Source organism: Plecotus auritus, assembly GCF_963455305.1.
Source record: "Plecotus auritus genome assembly, chromosome: 15".
Taxonomy (NCBI): Eukaryota; Metazoa; Chordata; class Mammalia; order Chiroptera; family Vespertilionidae; genus Plecotus; species Plecotus auritus.
The window spans coordinates 10,998,673-11,020,930 of record NC_137781.1 but is presented as its reverse complement, the minus strand read 5'-3'; the positions used below and the strand labels follow the sequence as shown (position 1 = coordinate 11,020,930).

Genomic DNA, 22,258 nt, shown 5'->3' with positions numbered 1-22,258 from the left:
ACACCATTTTTCAGAAAATCCTAATTTGACTCGAATCGGCTGCTCATCAGTGTCTCCAAATTGTTCAGGAGGCAGAGGGTTCAACCAGGAGGAACGTGGGCGCCCCTTCCTCCTTGGTTTTTAACGTGTTATTCCTGCAATTGTACTGTCTGGGTCTTTGCAACTTAGAGCCTTAATCTGATTTCAGACTAGAATGTTCAGAAGCTCTAGGTTTAGCCCAAGTGGGGCCTTAATAGGCAGAAGCGCACGCCCATCGCCATCAGAAAGGAACGACTTCAGAAGAAAAGCGAAGGGAAGCGGGAGGGAGGAGGGAGCTGACCTACATACAAAACGCCGCTCCCTTCTTTACCAGGCGAGTTCGCATCTCTGTCGATTCAATGCCCTGCGCGCTCATTCAGAGCAAACAAGAGTGTCCCTGTTAAGACGGCCACAGCCACCCTCTCATTTCCATGCCCGAGAGCCTGGCGGTGAACAAAGGCCTTCAGTGGACTTCGTGTGAGTGCCATTCAGAGTCACACACTGAAAAGAACTCAGCTGGGCGGCCGCCCTCACAGCTCCAGGGGGTGAATTCCGGTCGGGTGGCAACAGGGGAGGTGCCCCTGCCTCTCCCCCTCCTCACCTCCAGGGGGGACACCTGGGTCGGGCTGCCGTGCAGACCAGGCTCTAAGGACTTCTGTCCCCTGCACCCCGGGGGGTGACAGCAACACTGTCTTTTCTCTTCCCGGATGGAGCTGGTATCTGGCCACGACTTCCTCAGAACAGGTCGAGAGAGGGGACCCGGGCAAGTGACAAGGAGATGATCATACAAACCTATTAAGTTACTGCAGTTCACAGAAAGTCTTAAGCAATGAAGGGAGTCGTGGGACTTTGACTAAGAATCTTCTGGATCACAGCTGTGGCTGTCAGGTGGCGGGGAAGTGACAGGGGAAAAGGGCACGCTTCCAAACGGAGGGTTAGATGGTAAAGTGCCACTTTGTGCTAAAACAACGTGAAAAGGAAAAGCACTGGAAAAAGAACAACTTGGGGGCGGGGGGAGTCACCAGGACAGACTTGGGGTGTGTAGAAACCACAGCAAAGTCCGGCCCACAGAAATCGTCATCTTTTGAGATAATGGCTGTTTTTGATGTTATTCGTTAGTTCGATCTAGTGATTGTCAGCAAATAATTTCTCCAGGTCACAGACATTACTGTCACAGTCACTTGGACCAATGCTCAAACTATGTCCACCTGCGGCCACAGGGGTCGGCCTCCGAGCCCCCAGGTGACTCCCTCCACCCCTTCAACACCCACACGGACCCACTTTTCCTACTCCTGTCTGCCCCGGAGCAAAGGAGATGAAGCAGGGAACATTTTGACGTATCCAGGCAATTTCGCTCATAGTTCCATTTCGCTCCAGACAGCAACTGCAGAGTTTTCAAAGTGCAGGGTTTTTAGACATTCAAGTACCACAGGATTGGAGGAAAGTACTTGAAACTTAGAGTGACAATTTCATTAGGGAAGACACCTTAGGAGAGACCTCTATAGACTACAATGGGCTCTGAAGTTAAAAATCTGCTGCAGAACAACACCTTCTTGGGTTGGGAAGGTCTTTCTCCAAACTCAGGTCCAACTTTTGAATTGTTTGGTATCAAAAGCCAGAGTTGGAGAGACCTCAGTTAAAAAATAAAATTACAAATGAGTGCTTAATAAAACAAGGCCCCACAAACGGCTTTATATGACATGAGGAATAGACAAGCAAACAAACGAAAAAAGGCAAATGATGACGCCTACGTGTTTAGACTGGAGGGCAGCTCCCAGCGCCCCTGGAGGGACAGTCTCTCAAACCTCAGGGAAGTGAGTTTGTCATTGAATTTTAGGGTGGGTAGTGATCCCAGCCGGCAATCTACCTGGTCCAAGTGCCCCATTTTACAGGCGAGGAAGCTCAAGTTCAAGGGGGCCTTTCCAGGGTCATATAGCCAGTGAGAAGCAGAGTCAGGTGTGGTCACAGGGGGTAGCTGTGCACGACAGGCCTTGGAGGTCCCTGGGAGCTGGGTGACACCTCTGACTATGGATTTCAATAAAAAGAGCTACCGAGATGTTTCTAATTTAAAGGCCCTGCAGACAGTTGTTTCCCCAATTGGTCTGGCGATGAGAATCACCGGGGGCACTTGTCAAAAATTAAAATCCCCAGGCCCTTTCCCAGGCCCGCGGCATGGGCTTCTCCTCGGGGAGGGACCTGGGAGGCTGAATTTTTAATAAGCGCCCCAGGTCACTCTCATCACCAGCAAGGGGCTGGGAGACTGTCCCAGGAGAGAGCGAGGGAGAAGCTTGGCTTGTGATCAAGGGGGTTTCTCTGCCCTAAGAGGCCACGCTGCGGCCGGGAGCCCCGGGACCCCAGGTTCGGAGCTGACCTGCATCTCCGGCAGGGGCCTGGGTTGGGGAGCGCTTTTCCGGTCTACACAAGGACACATACGGCCACCACCAAATAACAGACGTCCTTCATTGTTCTTGGGGGAGAGCCTTGTGATTGGCAAAGCAAAACTGCTGTCCTGACACATTTTTCATAGGGAAACTAGATGTGATTGGCTTAAGAGCAATCATGATGATGATGCTAACCCGGACAGGAGGCTGAGAGGCTGTCTGGTGCTTGTCACCATGGCTAACAATGCAATGGAGAAAACAAGGAACTAAGCACAAAAATAGCCTGGAGCGCCCGGGGTAGCCGCCCACCCCGAGCCAGGTGTGCCCGGTGGTGGCCCCCGCTGATGGTGTGAGGTCAGATCCAGGTCACTGAGGGAGGGGGAGACCTGAACAGCCGGTGAGGGACGCCAGTTCAAGGAGGGCAGCTGGAGCGCCAGAGTCCGGGGGCCTCACTCCAGGCTGGCCTCCACCTGCTCCGCGTCGGCGCACTGCAACTTGCTGCGTTCCCACTGGCAAATGGCGTTGGCGTACTCCACCACCAGCTTGTCCATCCATGTCAGTGGCTCGGGCAGCAGCATGGAGCCCTCGAAGAAGCCCAGGTGGCCCCCGTGCAGAGGCAGCACAAACATGACGTTCTCCCGTTTCTCTGCAGGGGAAAGGCAGCCGTGAGTCCCTGTCCTCGGGGTAGCTCCGAGGCAGGAGGTGCTGACGCGAGCTGGCCAGGTGGCCCCGGTGTTCCTCACAGGCGAAGGTCACCTACAAGGGCATCCAACCTCCACGCACTGCCTCATTCACCTCCGTAGGAGGGAGCCTGGTGCCACAGGCACAACAGTGGGACCTAGCAGGTTGGAGAACAGCAGCTTGGCTTGGAGCAGAGCCTTGGAGATCTAAGTGGTTCTCAAACACGGCTGCGTGGTAGCACACAGGGGTTTGGAAAGATCTCTGTGCAGCACCCTAGCTGGTTTGGCTCAGTGGATAGAGCGTTGCCCTGCAGACTGAAGGGTCCCGAGTTTGATTCCGGTCAAGGGCACATGCCGGGTTGCGGGCTCGATCCCCAGTAGGGGGCCTGCAGGAGGCAGCCAATCGATGAATGATTCTCTCTCATCATTTCTATCTCTCTCTCCCTCTCCCAAATCAATAAAAATATATATATTTTTTAAAAAAGATCACTGCAGCGTCCAGACCAGTTACATCAGGATCTCAGTTGGGGTGGGAGATGGGTGGGAGGGGGAACCAGGCGCTGCAGCTGCTAAAGCTCCCCAAATGACTCGGCTGTACAGCCAAGCACGCCCCAACTTTGTGCATCGGAACCCCTGGGATATCGCCTTCAAATGCAGGCGCTGCTTTCCCAGGCAGTGAGAGCTGAGTTCCCAGGCAGTGCTGATGCTGCGTGGAGGGAGGGGTCCTGGGAAGGGTTCACAGCACAGCACTTACACTGTCATTTACTGGAGAACAAGGCAACTCAGTGAGTCGGTTTTTCAAGCCATTTATCTTCTACGACTGAAACATAAAGCTGCCAGCGGTGCTTAAAGGTGCCCACACTCGCGTGGCACCTGCTCAGTCTTGATGAGTGAGGCTGGTTACTAGCACAGCCAGCATGGAACGGGCAGCTACGGGAGCAGCTGTCTTTTTTTTTTTTAATATATTTTTTAATATATATTTTTTAATTGATATTTTACAGAGAGGAAGGGAGAGGGATAGAGAGTTAGAAACATCGATGAAAGAGAAACATCGATCAGTTGCCTCCTGCATACCCCCCACTGGGGATGTGCCCGCAACCAAGGTGCATGCGCCTGACCGGAATCGAACCTGGGACCTTTCAGTCCACAGGCTGATGCTCCATCCACTGAGCCAAACCAGTTTCGGCGGGAGCAGCTGTCTTCCTGGGGAATCACACACAGCGCCCCTTGCTGGCTGCCCTGGGTGGGCCACACTGCTTGGCACACGCACGTGTGGCTCCCGGGGCTCCTTTCTTGCCTGACCCCCTGCGGTCACTACTGCATACGTTCCTGTGCCACAGCAGCAGAGCTGTGGCTGGGTGTAGGGAAGGAAGCAAACACACTGCTTTCTGTGTGCTGCTCACGTGGCTGAGGGGGCGGGTGACAGGAGAGACTTTATCCCATCCCACACGCGGCACGCACTCTGCGTGGTGCCCCGCAGCTCTCTGGAGGTGGGCGTGGGTCCTTGTCAGCTGTAGCATCTACCCTTCTAGCTTGGGGTCACGAGAGAACCAGAGGTATCTCTCTCTCCTCCGGGCAACATATGATCCTTACAGAGGACGTGCAGGGAAACGAGGCCCTAGGAGTCCCCAGGTTTCCTCCCGGTACCCCGTTAGCTCTGCTTCAGCTCCGACCTGCGCTGGATAACACTCCCACCGGCCACAGCCTGCTTTTTCAGTTGCTTATATTTTTATCCTCAAAGCAGATGGAGAGGCTGACTGTCACGAGAGGTTGTTTTATTTATCGTTTGCTTTTCAGGTCAAGTCTGAAGTGTAACTATCTCTTTAAGTCAAACTCTCAGACTTCATGGAGCCATAACCCTGAGCCGACAATTTCAGAGCCGCAGGGGACTCGGCTCTTGTCTCTGATGTAAGGGCTGGGCCTGCCTCCTGCACGGGATGGACACGGGAAGGCTCTGCCCAGACCCCACACAGCCCGGGACTGTCGGGTCTGACTAAGAGCACCGCCAGGAGGGACAGCACGTGAAGGGGACAGAATGACCGGCAGTCTGCCGAGTGCTTGAGGGAGCAGCAGGAAAAGACACTTACCTGAGAGAGATTTTGGAATGCTTAGAAGACTTTCATGTACCAAGGGGTCATCGGCTGCGTTAACCAGCATGAGGGGCACATAGATCTGAACCAAGAAAAGAGAAAGAATGAAGTGACCGCTTTCCTTTTGTGGACCCCATTGATCCACGGTTCAAGTTCACTCCCCGACCTGGCCCTGAACAAGTGGGCAGGTGGTCCCTGCTCAGCGTGCCGAACAGGTGGGTGAAGGACACCTGGTCCCCTGGCTGGCCAGCTGCTGCTGTGGCTCCGGCCCTGGCAGGCGTGTGCCGATGGGGCACTCGGACACCCCTGGACCGCCATGCCAGGAGTGCACGCCTGCGTGTGCTAAGCTGGGGTCCCTGGCCTTGGCTCTGGCGGCTCCACGGTGCTGTAATGGTGCACATGGAGACACCAGAAGCCTGGGTGTGAGGCTGAGCTAGGAGGGGTGGCCGATATGACACATGGCGAACTGCAGCCCACAAGTCCCTGCTTCAGCTGCGGGCAGTGGGCCACACCAACAGGCGCTCATCGTCAGGGGTAACTGGACTCCCACGTTGGAGTAAAAGAGCAATTGTGCAAACACAGAATGAGAGAGACCGGTGGTGGTGGTTCAGGCAAAAAACATATGGGGGCTCCCCAAGCCGGTTTGGCTCAGTGGAAAGAACGTCAGCCTGCGAGCTCAAGGGTCCTGGGTTCAATTCCCCGCCATGGCACATGCCCAGGTTGTGGGCTTGATCTCCAGTGGGGGGCGTGCAGGAGGCAGCCAATCAACGATTCTCTCTCATCATTGACATTTCTATCTCTCCCTTCCTCTCTGAAATCAATAAAAATATATTTTTTAAAAATATGGGGGTTATGTTGGCCACAAACTTAATTTAATACACATGAAGTTCATTATAGCTGCTAACTGCATTAGTATAAACCTAGTCTCTTTGTCAACAGACATATTCCTCCCTGTTGTGAGAGAGAAATATACCTATTTTACTGTGATCACCAGATGACAGCAGGACTTCTTATTCAGCCCTAGGCACCACACTAACTAAACACAAGGGCCAAAAGAAGGGCCAGGTCCTGCCCTGCATGAAGGGCAGCACAGGGGTTACACATGGAAGTCGCAGAGGGGTGGGGTGGCAGAGGGGCGGGGTGGCAGAGGGGCGGGGTGGCAGAGGGGCGGGGTGGCAGAGGGGCGGGGTGGCAGAGGGGCAGGGTGGCAGAGGGGCAGGGTCACAGAGAGACGGGGTCGCAGAGGGACGGGGTCGCAGAGGAACGAGGTCGCAGAGGGACGGGGTCGCAGAGGGAGAGGGTCAGGGTCGCAGAGGGGCAGGGTCGCAGAGGGGCAGGGTCACAGAGGGACGGGGTCGCAGAGGGACAAGGTCGCAGAGGCAGAGGGGCAGGGTGGCAGAGGGGCAGGGTGGCAGAGGGGCAGGGTGGCAGAGGGACAGGGTTCGGTTCAATAATTAACCCGAGTTAACCGCTGGACGGTCTGAGCCAGGCTCTGGCCGAGCTTCCAACAGGGACGGTGAGGAGGGAGCTGCCCCGGGCGGAGGCGGGATGAGGACACGAATGCGGGGCTGCCACTCACCCTGTGCAGGTACCGCATGCAGCTCTCCTCCTCGTAATACTCCTTCAGGGAGCTGTAGCCATGGAACTTCCTGCGGTGCACACAGGAAAAGGACAAAACACGTGTCATCAGATGGGAACGCGGCGTGGACTGCCCTCCTGCTCCGGTTCCCGTACTAAGCGGCCAGACACGTCAGTGGAACATACATGGCACCGGGGTCAGAGTTCAGAGCCCCGGCTTTGGCATCTGGGTTCCGATCCTGACCCTTCTACTCACTGGCTGTGTGACCTTAGGCAAAGGGTTTAACCGCTCTGAGCTTCTCTACTGTAAATGGAGCGAAGGACAGGGCCTGCCTTAACGGCGCTGTGACATTTCTGACATTAAAGTGTGTACCAGCACCGCTACCAGCCCAGAGAAATTACTCAATAAGTGTTATCCATAGTGATTATTGGCAGGTGTTTCATCTTCCGAGGCAGTGTAAAGCCAGATGTCACTGGACACTAAGAAACTGAAATTCAAAGGCATTTACTAGAACTTTCTTTACAACAGAGTCTTCGTGGCAGAGTAACCCTGACACTGTGAACTGAAATGACGTAGGTTCCGAGGAGAAATGAGGGATTCAGAGTCCCCGATTCCGTCTGCCACGGGGCAGTCAGACAGAAACTGACGCTGACCAGACCTTCAGCTGGGTCTGCCCCGGCTCTGAGCGGCCTGGAGCTCGGATCCAGCAGCCAGTCGGCCCTGCCAGAGGCTCTGAAAACCTCAGCTCTTCCTGATACACATCAGGGCGTCTGGTGCTTCTATTCTGACGGGTCTTCACGACACCCCTGGCCCCCGAAGCAGTGGATCTCTTTCCCCACCAGGATGTGGCACCTCTCTGCCGGGAAGGACTCAGGCAGCTCAGGCTGGACTATCAGGATCCCCCCCCCCCACCCCAGGGAGGGGAGGCGCTGGGCTCTCCTTCAGGACTTGTCTTCCCGAAACCAGTCCCTGTGGTCTCAGGGGCCGGGAAGCCCTCCCACCCTCAGGGTCACTCGTGCGGGCTTAGGAAGACCGTGCCCAATGGGGAACATCAGCCGAACTGCCGCTCCCCAGCACTGTCAGAGCGGAGGCGCGACAGGGAGAGTTGACGAACATTCTCTTTCGGGCTTCACAAAACTCAGAAGATGAACGGGGAATTGCAATAAGCTTGGGTTTGTTTGTTTTTTCTCATTAGACACACCCGTCTGAAGTGAGGGTGGGTCGAATTCATTCTCGCCTTCTGACACACCAGCAATTTCCTAGTTTCTCAACAGGCATCTTTCAAGGTTACTTGGTGTAAGAAGGTGACTAAGATCCCATAAGAAGGGCAAGTGCAGATCCTATACGCTCAGGTCAGTACCTGCCTATCTTTTTTTTTTTTTTTTTAAGTCTTTATTTCCCACCCCCCCCTTTTTTTTTTAAATCCTCACCTGAGGATATTTTCCCATTGATGTTTAGAGAGAGTGGAAGGGGGAGGGAGAGACAGAGAGAAACATCGATGAGAGAGAGACACATCGACTGGTTGCCTCCTGCACGTGCCCTGACCAGGGTCGGGGAACCTGCAACCAAGGTACATGCCCTTGTCCAGAATCGAACCTGGGACCCTTCAGTCCACAGGCCGACGCTCTATCCACTGGGCCAAACTGGCCAGGGCATGCCTATCTATTGAATGAACCTAAGCGTGCTCTAGACCAGGCCTACAGGTGTCAAATGATTATTAAATAAAAAGGGGGATTTAAAAAAAGAGAGACTGATGAGGTCAGAGATCAACTGGACCTTTCCCGGTTAAGACTAATGTCCATCAGAAACTATTGGTACCAGGAAGGAGGACACTGTCAGGGTGCCGACCTCGGTGGCCTGGAGGGGCAGGGACAAGAAATACTTCCTTTTCCTTTCCCTCCCCTGCAAATGCAGGGGTGTGGCACCTGAGCCCTGCCCGGCGTGGAGCACACAGGCGGGGGGAGCACTGTGGGCAGCGTGGGTGTGACAGCCCAGGCCCCGGTTCCAGCCCAGTTCCAGCCCCAGTTCCAGCAGGGATGCAGAATGAGGGATCCTCTTCCTATTTTCCAGGAGAAGCTACAATTTTCATTTTCTGTGAAATCTGTGTGGGTTTTTGTTTGTTTTTGTCTTTTTTCCCCCTCTTCTTCTATTATTTTAAAACACTGGACATGTATTCAGGGGTGAAAAAAAAAAGGCTCCAAGCACTAAAGGGGGCAGAGAACTCCCTCTCCCAACCCCCGCTTCTGGACAGCGCTGGCCTGCGGCCTCCCGCCTGGCCCCGTTCCCGAGCGCGCGAGGACCCACCTCATCACGTTGTCGTCGATCTGCATCAGGGACGTGGCCATGTAGAGGCGGCTCAAGTCCGAGTCCTCCAGGGTCTGGGGCTTCTTCACATGGTCTCCGAACAGAGCTTGTCTAGAGGGAGACACAAGGCAAACAGAAGGACACGCGGGTGAGAAACCAAGCAAATCCCACGCACACTGGAAACACCCTCCCATGTCATCGCCAGGGACTCCGCAGCGCAGCTGGAAACCATTTTTAATTTAAAAAATGCTACAGCAGACAAGAACCACAGCCGAGCCCGCTTCCTGGCCCGGAGATGGCCAGGGGGCAGGGACAGCGCGCATCCGGGGGAGTTAGATACAGATGCCTCCAGCCCTCAGAATGTCTCCGAGGAGGGGCTGGCGCTGTTGACTTGGGAATAACTGCGGGAAGATGGGTGTCAGGACCTCATTTTCCTTCTCAGGGGCCGCTAGACAAACTCCAGATCGGGGCTGAGCCCGGGTGACTGTGACAGGCCTTCCCTGCAGGGGAGGAGGTCCCAGGTGGGCAATCACCCAGCGAGTGGTGGGCAGTGGACCAAACAGTGGGGCCTCGTGTTGACATTGGCGGGGACGGTGCCCCTCTGGCAGAACCCCTTTCCTTTTACGAACTGTTCTGCCGCTTACCAAGGAAGACAGTAGTTAACCCCTTTAGCATGCGGGCAAATTAACCCATTGTACGCCATAAGCGTCTGTAGACGCAAGCGGTCCACACGCCACGCGCGTCTATAAAAAAAAAAAAAATGCTTTCCCTAAGTGGCAGCCCTGACCAACTGTAAAATAATTTTTCATGCGAGTTTTCAGCTGAAAATATTCAAGAACACCTGAATTGGGAGTGATATATTTATTTTTATAATATTCATTGCAAACTGATTTTTTAAATTAAATTCAAAATATCGTGGCGTGTGGGGATGGTTCCCGTTTTGGACGCGTGGCAGTTAACTAGTTAACGGCTCTCCAACATGTTAGCTACAAAGCTAATATGTACTCAGGAGAGTAATCATTTCTATTCAGGATGACATGGTCAAGGCCAGCGCCATGTGAACCCACCCACAGGCGCCCCATGTGGCTGTGTGGCCAGGAGGCAAGCACCGCAGTGCTAGTCCTTGAGAAAAGGAGGGTAAGTAACTAATCATTCAGTCAAATTGCCTTTTCTCAGATGGTGCTCAAACACCCTAAAAATGTATTTTTGAGAGCCCGTTGTGTGCCAGGCTCTGGGACTCAGAAGATAATCATAACGAGTCACGCTCATATTCCCGAGTTCCCGCACGCCGGGCCTGCTCTGAGCACTGGCCAGGGCTAACCGCCTGGAGCAGGCGTCCTCAAACTACGGCCCGCAGGCCACATGCGGCCCGCCGAGGACGCTTATCCAGCCTGCCGGGTGCCGCTGCCTGTCCTGCTTAGCAGCCGACTCATCCCAGGCCCGCAGTGCGCATAGGAATTTGTTCATAGTTTTTTTTTTTAAACTATAGTCCGGCCCTCCAACGGTCTGAGGGACAGTGAACTGGCTCCCTGTGTAAAAAGTTTGAGGAGCCCTGGCCTGGAGGCTTCTGAGCAGGAGGGGCCGGGGGAGCACGGAGATCTGACACCACAGGGGGCACCAGGCGCTGGGCTCCTGTCGCACTGCTGCTTGGTCAGGCGCCCAAGACCCCAAACACAAAGCATCCTACGGGGAGAGGTTCCTGAACACTAACCAGCCGCCCCAGGACGGCCTGGGCTTGGGAAGGAATGGGTGGGAGCCGTCTCTCCTCTTGGATTCACAGGGAATGATGACAGCCGCCAGCAGAGCACCTGCATCTCCCCGCCCCTTTACGTTCCCTGGAGAACCAGAGTCCTGGCCTTCAGGGACGCCCAAATGAGCCGAGGAAGGACTGTCCCGAGGGGGGGTGACGCACCTGTGCGAGAGGATGATCTTCTTCATGTTGTCGGCCATGAGGAAGTTGTAAAAGCGGCGGCACTGGTCCCACTGCATGAAGGTCTCCTGGGCCCTGAAAGAACCACAGGAAGGTGATGGGGTGCGTCCTGGAGAGGAAATGGGGGCGGGGAGAGGGCAGCAGGCTGGGTGGCTGTTGCCGCGGACAAGTGCCTGCAGAGAGCAGCTGCTCCCTGCGGCGGAAGGGGGCTTTGCTGGCCCTCACGCTCTCTGTATGGAAAACGTCGGAGACGTGCAGAACGTGAGAGCCCAGGGAGAAACTCTCCAGGGACACAGGCTCTGGGGGTGGCACTCCCGACACTCTCCCAGCACCTTGGCCTCCTCTCAGTCACAGAACCCGCCTGCACCAAGTCTGCCTCAGCTGTCAGGGAACCCTTTCTCTTTGGTTTCCTACCTGGCACACATTTCTGTGGCTCAATGACGGGAGTGTGTACGGGTGGGTGGGTGTGGGGATGTACAATGCAGGGAAAAGCCTAGAGCAACTTTAGCCGCTGTTTGGTGTGAGCCCCAGTGCGGCTGCCACAGTGAATTAGAGCAGGAACTTGAACTACGGCCCATCTGACCCGACTGGGTGGTTTACCAAACCCTGCACGAGCCACTTCACCCGCCACGCCTCAGTTTCCTTATCTGTCAAATCAGGGGTTTGATTTAGAGAATCCATTTTCACACCCGATTGCTCCGCAGCTGAGGTATCTAGCTGGTCCCACCACAGGCCCGACAGGCCGCCCGGGGGACCGCAGTGGTGTCTCATTGCTTCTGTTAGTGGTGGACGGGAGTCTGTAGACAGGATTCTATAGACCAGGATTAGTGGTGTTAGAAATGAGTCTGTCCTGGCCTCGATATTCATAATGGAGTTCAAATGATGAATTAAACTGGAGAGTGCCCTAGCTCAGTGGTCACCAACTTTTCGGACCTCACGGACCACCAGTGGTCCGCATATCACCGGTTGGCGACAGCTGCCCTAGCCGGTGTGGCTCAGTGGATAGAGTGTCGGCCTGCAGACTGAAAGGTCCCTGATTCAATTCTGGTCAAGGGCATATGCCCGGGTTGTGGGCTTGATCCCCAATAGGGGGCATGCAGGAGGCAGCTGATTAATGATTCTCTCTCATCATTGATGTTTCTATCTCTCCTTTCCTCTCTGAAATCAATCTATACATATAAAAACCTAAGTGACCATCCGACCAATAGCTATGATGCGCACTGACCACCAGGGGGCAGATGCTCAACGCAGGAGCTGCCAAGCTGCGGTGACTTGGCAGCTGCGGTTCTCAGGTGACGCACCCGGAACCAGAGAGGAGGGAGCCCGTTTCTAGGGTGTATAACGCGAGAACCGCTCTCTTGCAATCTGGGACCCCCGAGGGAAGTCAGAAAGCCAGTTTCAGCTGGATCCCCGGAGGCCAGGCCCAGGGACCCCACTGGTGCACAAATCTGTGCACCGGGCCTCTGGTAAAAATATATTAAAAAAAAAAAAGAATTAAACCAGAGAGTTAGACGGAGTCTGACCACACACATTTCCAGGGCTAGTGGGCCGCCATTCATGCCGAGGGAACGTGTAGCATCCACTAGATACCAGCAGCTTAGGGCAGTGGTCGGCAAACTCATTAGTCAACAGAGCCAAATATCAACAGTACAACGATTGAAATTTCTTTTGAGAGCCAAATTTTTTAAACTTAAACTTCTTCTAACGCCACTTCTTCAAAATAGACTCGCCCAGGCCGTGGTATTTTGTGGAAGAGCCACACTCAAGGGGCCAAAGAGCCGCATGTGGCTCGCGAGCCGCAGTTTGCCGACCATTGGCTTAGGGCAGCGGTGTCCCTCCCTTGCCGGCTCAACGTGAGCTTGTCTGGTGGCAGCAGACTTTGCTAATACAGCAAGCGGTGCTGGCTTTGGAGCCTTGGAAGGGTTCTAGCGAGAAGGGAGGTGATACTGGGATGCGAAGCCTGAGGGAGGGAGGGGATGGCTGGCTGACAAGCAGTGCTGTAGACTCAACCAGGAAAGATTTGCCAGAAGCAAGACGTCCCGTGTGGCCCTGAGAGGCAGGCGAACTTTCCCCGCTCCAGCCTGCCGTCATCCTAGGACCAAGAAGGCTCACTGCCCTCAGGCCACGGTGGCGAAAAAGGTTATACTGGTTTCAAGTAAGGCTCTGTCCTCCAGTGAGGAGGTCTCATGCTAATGCTGAGGAGAGCTGAGCTCCGGGCGGCACCAGCACACGGGACCCTGGCGTCTCCCTGACCTGCCCCCGTCCCCCGTGCAGGGCCCCGGGACCTTAGTTCTCTGGGTTCCTGAGAATAAAGTTGTCTCTTTCTCCCCTCATTGCAAGAAGCTGTGTGACAATAAGCTACTGTAAGTGTGGAGATCTCTGTAGCATCTCACATTTTTGTTTCCTAGCTTCTTTTTTGAAAACATCTTTTTGTAAGAAATTAAAGTATAGTTGCCCGGCTGGCGTGGCTCAGTGGTTGAGCGTCGACCTATGAACCTGGAGGTCACGGTTTGATTCCTGGTCAGGGCACATGCCCAGGTTGTGGGCTCGATCCACGGGGTGGGGCGTGCAGGAGGCAGCCGATCAATGATTCTCTCTCATCATTGATGTTCTCTCTCTCTCTCCCTCTCCCAAATCAATAAAAAAAATTAAAAAAATTAAAGGCTCTGGCTGGTTTGGCTCAGTGGATAGAGCGTCGGCCTGCGGACTGAAGGGTCTCGGGTTCGATTCTGGTCAAGGGCACATGCCTAGGTTGCGGGCTCGATCCCCGGTAGGGGGCGTGCAGGAGGCAGCCGATCAATGACTCTTTCTCATCATGGATGTTTCTATCTCTCTCTCCCTCTCCCTTCCTCTCTGAAATCAATAAAATATAGATATAAAAAAATTAAAGTATAGTTGACATACAACATTATACGAGTTTCAGGTGTACAGCAGTTACTTGACATTTATATACCTTACTGTGCGATGCTGCAATAAGTCTGCCACCCTACAGAGCTATCAGGACAGTGCTGACTCTATTTCCTGTGCTGCACCTACATCCTCATGATTACATGTTTTATAACTGCACGTTTGTACTTCTTATTCCCTCCACCATTTTTGCTCATCCCCCCTCTCTCCTCTGGCAGCCACTTTAAGAAGTTAGGTTCTCAGCTTCTTAAACCTTCTTGGCCTCAATTCCAACACCTTGGTTTGCCAAATGTGCGGATCAGGTGCTCTTGCCAGCAGCAGATGGCGCTACTGCCGCAAAATGAAAAAAGGCTGTCCTTGCCGATTTTGTTCATTGAAAAACACAGGAAAAGAAACGTCCCACATCCCCTACGTATCAAATCGAGTGCTGTCCGAACACAAAGCCGGTGTTCACAGCGATTTCACAGCGCCTGGTTCAGGAAGGGACCCCAGAGACTCCAATTTTCCAGCTGACTGAAGGCTTGCCGAAAACGGGACCACGTGTCGGGGGAGAGCGGACGAAGCTCTCAGGCCAGGCTGCTCCCCTGAGCCCCGGGCGGGCCTTTGCTTGCCTCTCTGCTGTCCCAGGGACTTTGGTTACCCTGGTTACAAGATGGCTGTGTACTTGGAGTTGGTTCTTTCTCATCAAGCCAAGTCCAAGGCATAGGTCCTTTCAGCTGGCCCTCCAGAGAGTAGAGGGGACCGAAGGGAGGGTTCCCAACAGGAGGAAGAGGGGACCCACCTAGTCCTGCCAACTGGAGCTGGAGAGACCACGGAGGTCCCCCAACTGGAGCTGGAGAGACCACGGAGGTCCCAGGCCCAGTGACTGCTTCACGTGGCTAACTCTCAGCAGTCACCGTGAAACATGTCCAGATGCGATTTCTGGCCACAGGCTCCAGATTCATGAGCCAGAATCTCCAGCGGTGGGGCCCACGAAACTGAATTTACTTCTCACACAACCCCCAGTAAGTCTCCATGAGGTGAGATCCTCACTGTTCACCAGACTGGCCTTTGTGACCCACTGATCTGAACCGACTCTCATCTGACCGTGAATAATGATGATCCTGAGCAGTGGCTGACTTATTTCTAATCGCTCGTACCCATTAGTAACACAAAAGACCTCATAATGAAGAGTGAGCACAGGAAACAATATTCAGCATTTGAAGAGTTTGGAGGTGTGTGTGTGAGTGTGTGTGTCTGTGAGTGTGTGTGTGCGAGTGTGTGTGTGTGTGAGAGTGTGTATATGTGTGTGTGTGTGTGTGTGTGTGAGTGTGTGAGTGTGAGTGTGTGAGTGTGTGTATGTATGAGTGTGAGTGTGAATGTGTGTGTATGTATGAGTGTGTGTGAGTGTGAGTGTGTGTGTGTGTGTGTGTGTGGTGACTCGAGAGAGATCTGGGACGACACTGATCTGGGGACTCTGAGCAGACTGTAACCCCTCCCAGGCTCATCCTGCCGGGCTCTGCTGCCAGGAGACCGAGGGGCGAGATACCCCTTTACCGAGCAGGGCACCCCCTTTGTGCTGACGCCTGGGACACCTAAGAGAGGAACACTTGGAGGTGAGGCACAGGTGAAATGACTTCCTCAGATGCCACCCGAGAGCCGACTCTTCCGTGGGCAGGAGGAGTCTGGGGTCCTAAGGCCCAGCTGTCGGACTCTGGTTGGCCCATCTCCTGTGCCCTTTCCTCACCCCCGTCGTGCCAAACTCCTGCAGCACCAACAGGAAGGCTTTCCACAGACTCCACAGGGAAACGGCAGCTGGAAGGGCGCTTCGGCTCGCTCAGCTGCGGATCTGGTCCGAATACAGCTGCACGGCCCAGGCTGAAGGGGTCTGATAGGGCCACTCCTGTGTGTGACATGCAAGCCACGACCCAGAAACCTCTGCTCGGTCTGCACAGCCTCCCCCGGGGTCTTTGCAAAGCAGCGTGAGGTGCACCGGGGCATCTCAGCAAGCACGTGCTAACGGAAGGGCCCGAGGGGAGACAGGAGTGAGGGCCCGGGGTGGGGTCGCTCACCTCAGTGCGCTGTACCCCTGGCACACGCTGACACAGCACAAGACCTTGTCTTGGTTCGCCTGTGTCTCCCCCAAGTATTTGCACACGATGTTACCGCCCAGGCTGAAGCCCACGACGACCAGCTGGGTCAGGGGGTATGTCTTCTTGATGTAGTTGACCATGGCTCCGAATTCCCAGGTGCAGCCTGTGGGCAGAAAGGTGAGGACACACTGTCATGTCAGGTGCGACAAAGACTGGAGAAAATGTGACACGGGGGGAGGGGTTACTAAACGGATGCCAAGATATTAACAGAGGGAAGTGTGTGTGTGTGTAAAGAGAGACAGACAGCCCTTAACTGGTTTGGCTCAGTGGATAGAGCGTCGGCCTGAGGACTCAAGGGTCCCAGGTTCGATTCCGGTCAAGGGCATGTACCTTGGTTGCGGGCACATCCCCAGTGGGGGGTGTGCAGGAGGCAGCTGATCGATGTTTCTCTCTCATCATTGATGTTTCTAGCTCTCTATCCCTCTCCCTTCCTCTGTGAAAAATCAATAAAATATATATTAAAAAAAAAAGGGAGAGAGAGAGAGAGACAGACAGGTCTCTTTGGCTACCTGGAGAGCAGTTCCCAGAACCCCCAGTGTAAGAGGAAACATGGCGTTAGTAGTGGCCATGAAGGAAGGTACCAGGTATCACACATGTGTAATGCGCCTTCAAAGGCGGGTTGTGAGAAGTCTGTGTGGATGCGCATGGAAATCAAGAGAGGTTCAGAGTGCGCATGAGCGCACCTGTTCACCCACAGATGTAGCCAAAGCAAGCGCAAACCCTTTGGGATCCGCTTCTTAGGCCACAAATAGGATAGGATGCTCTACCCATCTGCAGAGTGATTCATGGGGTTAAGAAAAGTACCAGGTGGATGTTATTTATGGGATCTTCTTGGGGAGAGGGAAGGAAAGACAAACTTCAGTCCAGAGGGATGGCCAGATGCTCTGTAGGATTAGGATCAAGTGTTCCTGGTGACGTAAGGACAGGGTGCCGAGGGAGGTGGCCCATTCAGAAACACACACAGGAGACCTATGAACAGAGAGGTCTGAGGGCCTTGTTTGCCCAGGAGGAATGATCTCAACGGGGGCCCCCTGGGAAGCGGGGGAAGCCATGTTAGGTCTCAGCAGCTCTGTTTAGAGGAGCAGGCTGGTGGCCAGACATGCGTGAAGGGATTCATCGCATCCTTCTAAGGCCCGACCCCAGACTCAGCCTAAAATAAAACCTCACAGGCAGTGGTCGGCAAACTCATTAGTCAACAGAGCCAAATATCAACGGTACGACGATTGAAATTTCTTTGGAGAGCCAAATTTTTTAAACTTAAACTTCTTCTAACGCCACTTCTTCCAAATAGACTCGCCCAGGCCATGGTATTTTGTGGAAGAGCCACACTCAAGGGGCCAAAGAGCCGCATGTGGCTCGCGAGCCGCAGTTTGCCGACCACGGCTCACAGGGAAAGTTAGGGGCTGTGGCAAGAAACATGTACACGACAGACCTGCCTACGGAGAGTTGGGAAACTGTGCCTGTTTTTTTTTTGTTTTTTTTTTTTAATATATTTTATTGATTTTTTTACAGAGAGGAAGGGAAAGGGATAGAGAGCTAGAAACATCGATGAGAGAGAAACATCAATCAGCTGCCTCCTGCACACCTCCCACTGGGGATGTGCCCGCAACCAAGGTACATGCCCTTGACCGGAATCGAACCCGGGACCCCTCAGTCCGCAGGCCGACGCTCCATCCACTGAGCCAAACCGGTTTCGGCACTGTGCCTGTTTTTGAAAGTACGGATCTTTGGTCCAGCAATTACACTTTTGGGGACCTTCCACTGCAGATGTATGTAAAGATGCACACACGTGTGCAGAGATATGAGTACAGGAAGGTTCACGGGAGCCCTGTTCGTAGCAGCAAAGGATTGGAAACAACGTACATTTCCATCCACAGAGGACTAAACTGCTGTGGAAAAGGATGACACGGAGTCTGACCTGCTGACGTGGAACAACTCCGTGCCATCTTACTGAGGGACAAAAACAAGGGCAGAGGAGGACTGGCACCATCTCATGTGTGTACTTGGGCTCTAAAGGGATTACATGTGCACATGTGCACACGTATCTGATTGAATAATCGCTGAAAAACTGTAGCAGACATTCATTTTCTGGGGAGGAGGCGGGGCACTAGAGTGGGACGGGACATAGTTTTACTCACTGTATTTGGACTTTTGCACTGGCTATTAAAAATAAATAACAAAATTATTTTTAAATAAAATTTTCAATAAAAGTCTTGCTTTCTCACCATCTGATTCCTTTTAGACACACCTTCCTTTACTCGGGTTTGAGACTAATTATTTGAGACCTCGAGCAGATGTTCGGATGTCACTGGGGCAGGTACAAATGCCAGGTTTGCTACAGTGCCGAGGAGCAATTACAGCTAATTGGGTTGGCACTTGGGGAGGCTCGGTGTAATCAAATGCAAACGGTCTGATCTGGATACAGGGCCAGCCCTGCCTGATGCCGGACAAGCTGCTGGTGTTTTGTGAAGAGCTGCCTCTCTCCCCGGCCAGGGACAGGCAAGGACGTGGTGTCTGCCCAGCCCCAGGACCGGCCTTCTGGTAGAATCTGGGTCCTCCCCGGATGTCCGCCTGATGTCAGTTACCAAAGCCTCAGTGTCTCGGGCCCCGCCCTGGGCCGGTTCACCAAGAGCCTCGGCAATCTGTCTTTTAATACCAGGAGGGTTTTAATGAGGTTCTATGTATCTAATCCCTGTGGGATTAGCACCAGTAACAAGCTTTAGGTCTCTAATCTTGCTGCAGCTTCTTAAAGCCACGATGAAATATGAGACACTAACCTGGCCTCAGCGAGATGAGGGGCCAGGGCCACCTTGGAGAGGCAACCTGCTGGGAACAGGCAAGTCCTTTGTCTTCATGCTCCCCCCTAAACAAAGGCAAACTTAAGGCTGCCCAAAAGCCACTATTTCAAATGTCACTAACATGACTAAGTAGGTTCCGATGCAGGAACCTAGAGACGGGCTGTTCCTTGTGGCTGGAGACTTTGAGTCATCGCTGCACACCAGGCCCGGGCCTGGCACACAGGTGTGTCACCAACGTTAGCTGGGTAAGAGGGGCTTCTGAATCATGTGGAGTGAGAGCACACCAAGACCTCAGAATGCGACTGCATTGGAGAAAGGGCCTTTAAGATGATGAAGTTAAAATGGGGTTGTTAGGGTGGGCCCTAACCCAATATGACTCGTGTCTTTTTAAGAAGAGATTAGGGCCGAAACCGGTTTGGCTCAGTGGATAGAGCATCGGCCTGTGGACTGAAGGGTCCCGGGTTCGATTCCGGTCAAGGGCATGTACCTTGGTTGCGGGCACATCTCCAGTGGGAGGTGTGCAGGAGGCAGCTGATGGATGTTTCTCTCTCATCGATGTTTCTAGCTCTCTATCCCTCTCCCTTCCTCTCTGTAAAATATCAATAAAATATAGTAAAAAAAAAAAAAAAAAGAAAAGAAAAAAAAGAAGAGATTAGGCCAGCTTTGGGCAAACTACGGCCCGCGGGCCGGATCCAGCTGTTCTATCCCGTTCTCTTGCTCTCCCCTCTGCTCCTTTACTTTGAATTTATATTAGTTCACACAAACACTCCATCCATGCTTTTGTTCCGGCCCTCCGGTCCAGTTTAAGAACCCATTATGGCCCTCAAGTCAAATAGTTTGCCCACCCCTGGATTAGGCCCTAACTGGTTTGGCTCAGTGGATAGAGCATCGACCTGTGGACTGAAGGGTCCCAGGTTCGATTCCAGTCAAGGGCACATATCCGGGTTGGGGGCTTGATTCCCAGTAAGAAGGCAGCCAATCGATGATTCTCTGTCATCATTGATGTTTCTATTTCTCTCTCCCTCTCCCTTCCTCTCTGAAAGCAATAAAAATATTTTTTTAATATATTTTATTGATTTTTTTTACAGAGAGGAAGGGAGAGGGATAGAGAGCTAGAAACATCGATGAGAGAGAAACATCGAACAGCTGCCTCCTGCACATTCCCTACTGGGAATGTGCCTGCAACTGAGGTACATGCCCTTGACCGGAATCGAACCTGGGACCCTTCGGTCCACAGGCCGACGCTCTATCCACTGAGCCAAACTGGTTAGGGCAAAAAATATTTTTAAAAAATCCATCATGACATTAGGTGCAGAAACAAAAGCCGACTTCCCCCGTGAGCTTCAGTTTCTGCCCCTGTGACATGGGGGTGGTTACAGGGCCCGTCTGTGTGTCCCACCGTCCCTTGAAGACTGGCCCAAATTCTAAACCGAGAAGAGGCAGGTGGGAGTCACAGCACACTCGCAGTGGGGACAGGAACCGGGAGACCCCACGTGGCCGTGCCCCTGCTTACCGTAGGTGAACATGCGTGGCGAGGTCAGTTCAATGTTGGGCAGGGCGCCCAGGTGGTTGAGCACAGCGCACCGGTAGCCGTTTTTCTGGGCGTAATCAACAAAGGTTCGGATGTACTGCTTCTCACTGTGGTTGGCAATCCCAGGACAGATGACCATGGTGATGTCATCTGCAGGGTGGCGAAAGAGATCCCGGGATATCCGTAAATAATCAGCGGCACAATAAATCAGGACAGTTACACGCACTGGCTTAGAAAACAGTAGGAGGAACTTTAACAGACATCCTTTCCCTCAATTCTCTGGGAAATAATATCTGTCCCTTCTAGCTGGAGCCGCCTCTCAACTTTTTATGGGGAAGGGCCAGTTTTTAAAATTTCCAATCTGTCATGGACAGATACTTTTGAAAAATACAATAAAAATTGATTACTAGAAAAATGATGTGGAAAAAAACCCCCACATATAAATCTCAATTTTTTATTATTAGATTCAACAGATATAAAACTATTCTGCCAAGTTGCTAAACAAGTTTCTGAACATTACTCTTAATTTCTGTATGAGATTCTGTATGAATGAACAAATGATCGAACGGTGTGCACAGACCTCTTTGATCCAGCTGCTTTTTTTTCAGGTATTCATCCTAAAGATACACTTGTACATTTGCCAAACAATGAATGTACAGTGTGGACCTCTAGTGACATGAGAATATACTTGTAATGTCTAATAATCCAAATTTTGGAAAAACAGTGTACAGAATGGGAATAAATAAAACAAAATGTTAACAATGGTATGCTGGGTGGTGGGATTATAGATGATTTGTGCTCTCTTTCAAAAATGTTTCTGTATTGCTCTAGTCATTTTTGCTCAGTGATTAAGAGCATCAGCCCTTGGACTGAGGGTCACGGGTTTGATTCCCAGTCAAGGGCACATACCTCGGTTACAGGCTTGATCCCTGGCTCTGGTCGGGGCACGTGTGGGAGCCAACCAATTGATGTGTCTCTCTCACATTGATGTTTCTCTCTCTGTCTCCTCCTCTTCCCTCCCAATCTCTCTCTCTCAATAAAAAAGTCTGTATTATCTAAACTTTCTAAAACGAGTATTTATTCCTTTTGTAGATAAAAATCAGAAACAAATCATAAAAGGAAAAATGGGCTGTTTTTCTTGGAGCATTTCTCGGATGGGAATTCTCTCTTCCCCAGACCCCCCACCACCAACCCTTTCTGGGGACAGGGGTGATAGAAGGACATGAATGAGTAAAACAATCTAAGTTTTTCCCTTTTCAACTTTCCATCTCCGTCCTGGGGGGAAGAGCAGGCTGGTTAAATTACATTTTTTGCTTTCTTGGTAGAAGAAGTATGAGTATTAGAAAGAAGAGAAAAAAACATGTAACGGGGCATGGCAGAGACATAAATATTTGAAAGATCAGCTAGCAGACTTATAAACACAAGGTGAACTCCTAACCTATCACTTATTCATTCCTGCTGGGACTGTTTATTGGGAACCTGCTGTCTGGACTCTGGGGAGTCTTACATTCCAGCAGACAGATAATAAACAACCACACAAATAAGTTTAGAGAGTGGCAGGTACCCTCGAGCACTAAAGCGGGAAGGCATGATGGATTTCCTGCGAAGGAAACACTCATTAGGGGAGGGAGGGACTGTGCCTCTGAGGAGGGGGCATGGGAGCTGAGACCTGAATGACAAAAGGAGGCAGCCACGTGCAAGTCTGGCGACGAGCATTTCAGACAGAGGGAACATAAAGTAACCCTTTGTCACTAGCTACTCAGCAGTTCTTTTACTTTAAGTAACTGAGAGTTATAGTATGTGTCATCCACCCATAAATTTTAAAAATAAATATTTTTATTGTTTTCAGAGAGGAAGGGAGAGGGAGAGAGAAAGAGAAACATCCATGATGAGAATTATGGATCGGCT

At 52.5% G+C, this 22,258-nt stretch overlaps 1 protein-coding gene across 1 annotated transcript in view; it reads right to left on the bottom strand.

Moving 5' to 3' along the window:
- Positions 1–1,678: 1,678 nt before the first annotated feature.
- The window catches only part of ABHD2 (abhydrolase domain containing 2, acylglycerol lipase), a 68,389-nt gene continuing 47,809 nt past the window's right edge, over positions 1,679–22,258 (bottom strand). The window contains exons 5-11 of the mRNA XM_080651753.1: positions 20,333–20,500; positions 15,941–16,124; positions 10,965–11,057; positions 9,053–9,163; positions 6,749–6,818; positions 5,167–5,251; positions 1,679–3,045 (exon numbers count right to left, since the gene is read on the bottom strand). Coding sequence (XP_080507879.1) covers positions 2,849–3,045; positions 5,167–5,251; positions 6,749–6,818; positions 9,053–9,163; positions 10,965–11,057; positions 15,941–16,124; positions 20,333–20,500 — 908 coding nt within the window. The 3' untranslated portion in view covers positions 1,679–2,848. The remainder of the gene's footprint in view (positions 3,046–5,166; positions 5,252–6,748; positions 6,819–9,052; positions 9,164–10,964; positions 11,058–15,940; positions 16,125–20,332; positions 20,501–22,258) is intronic.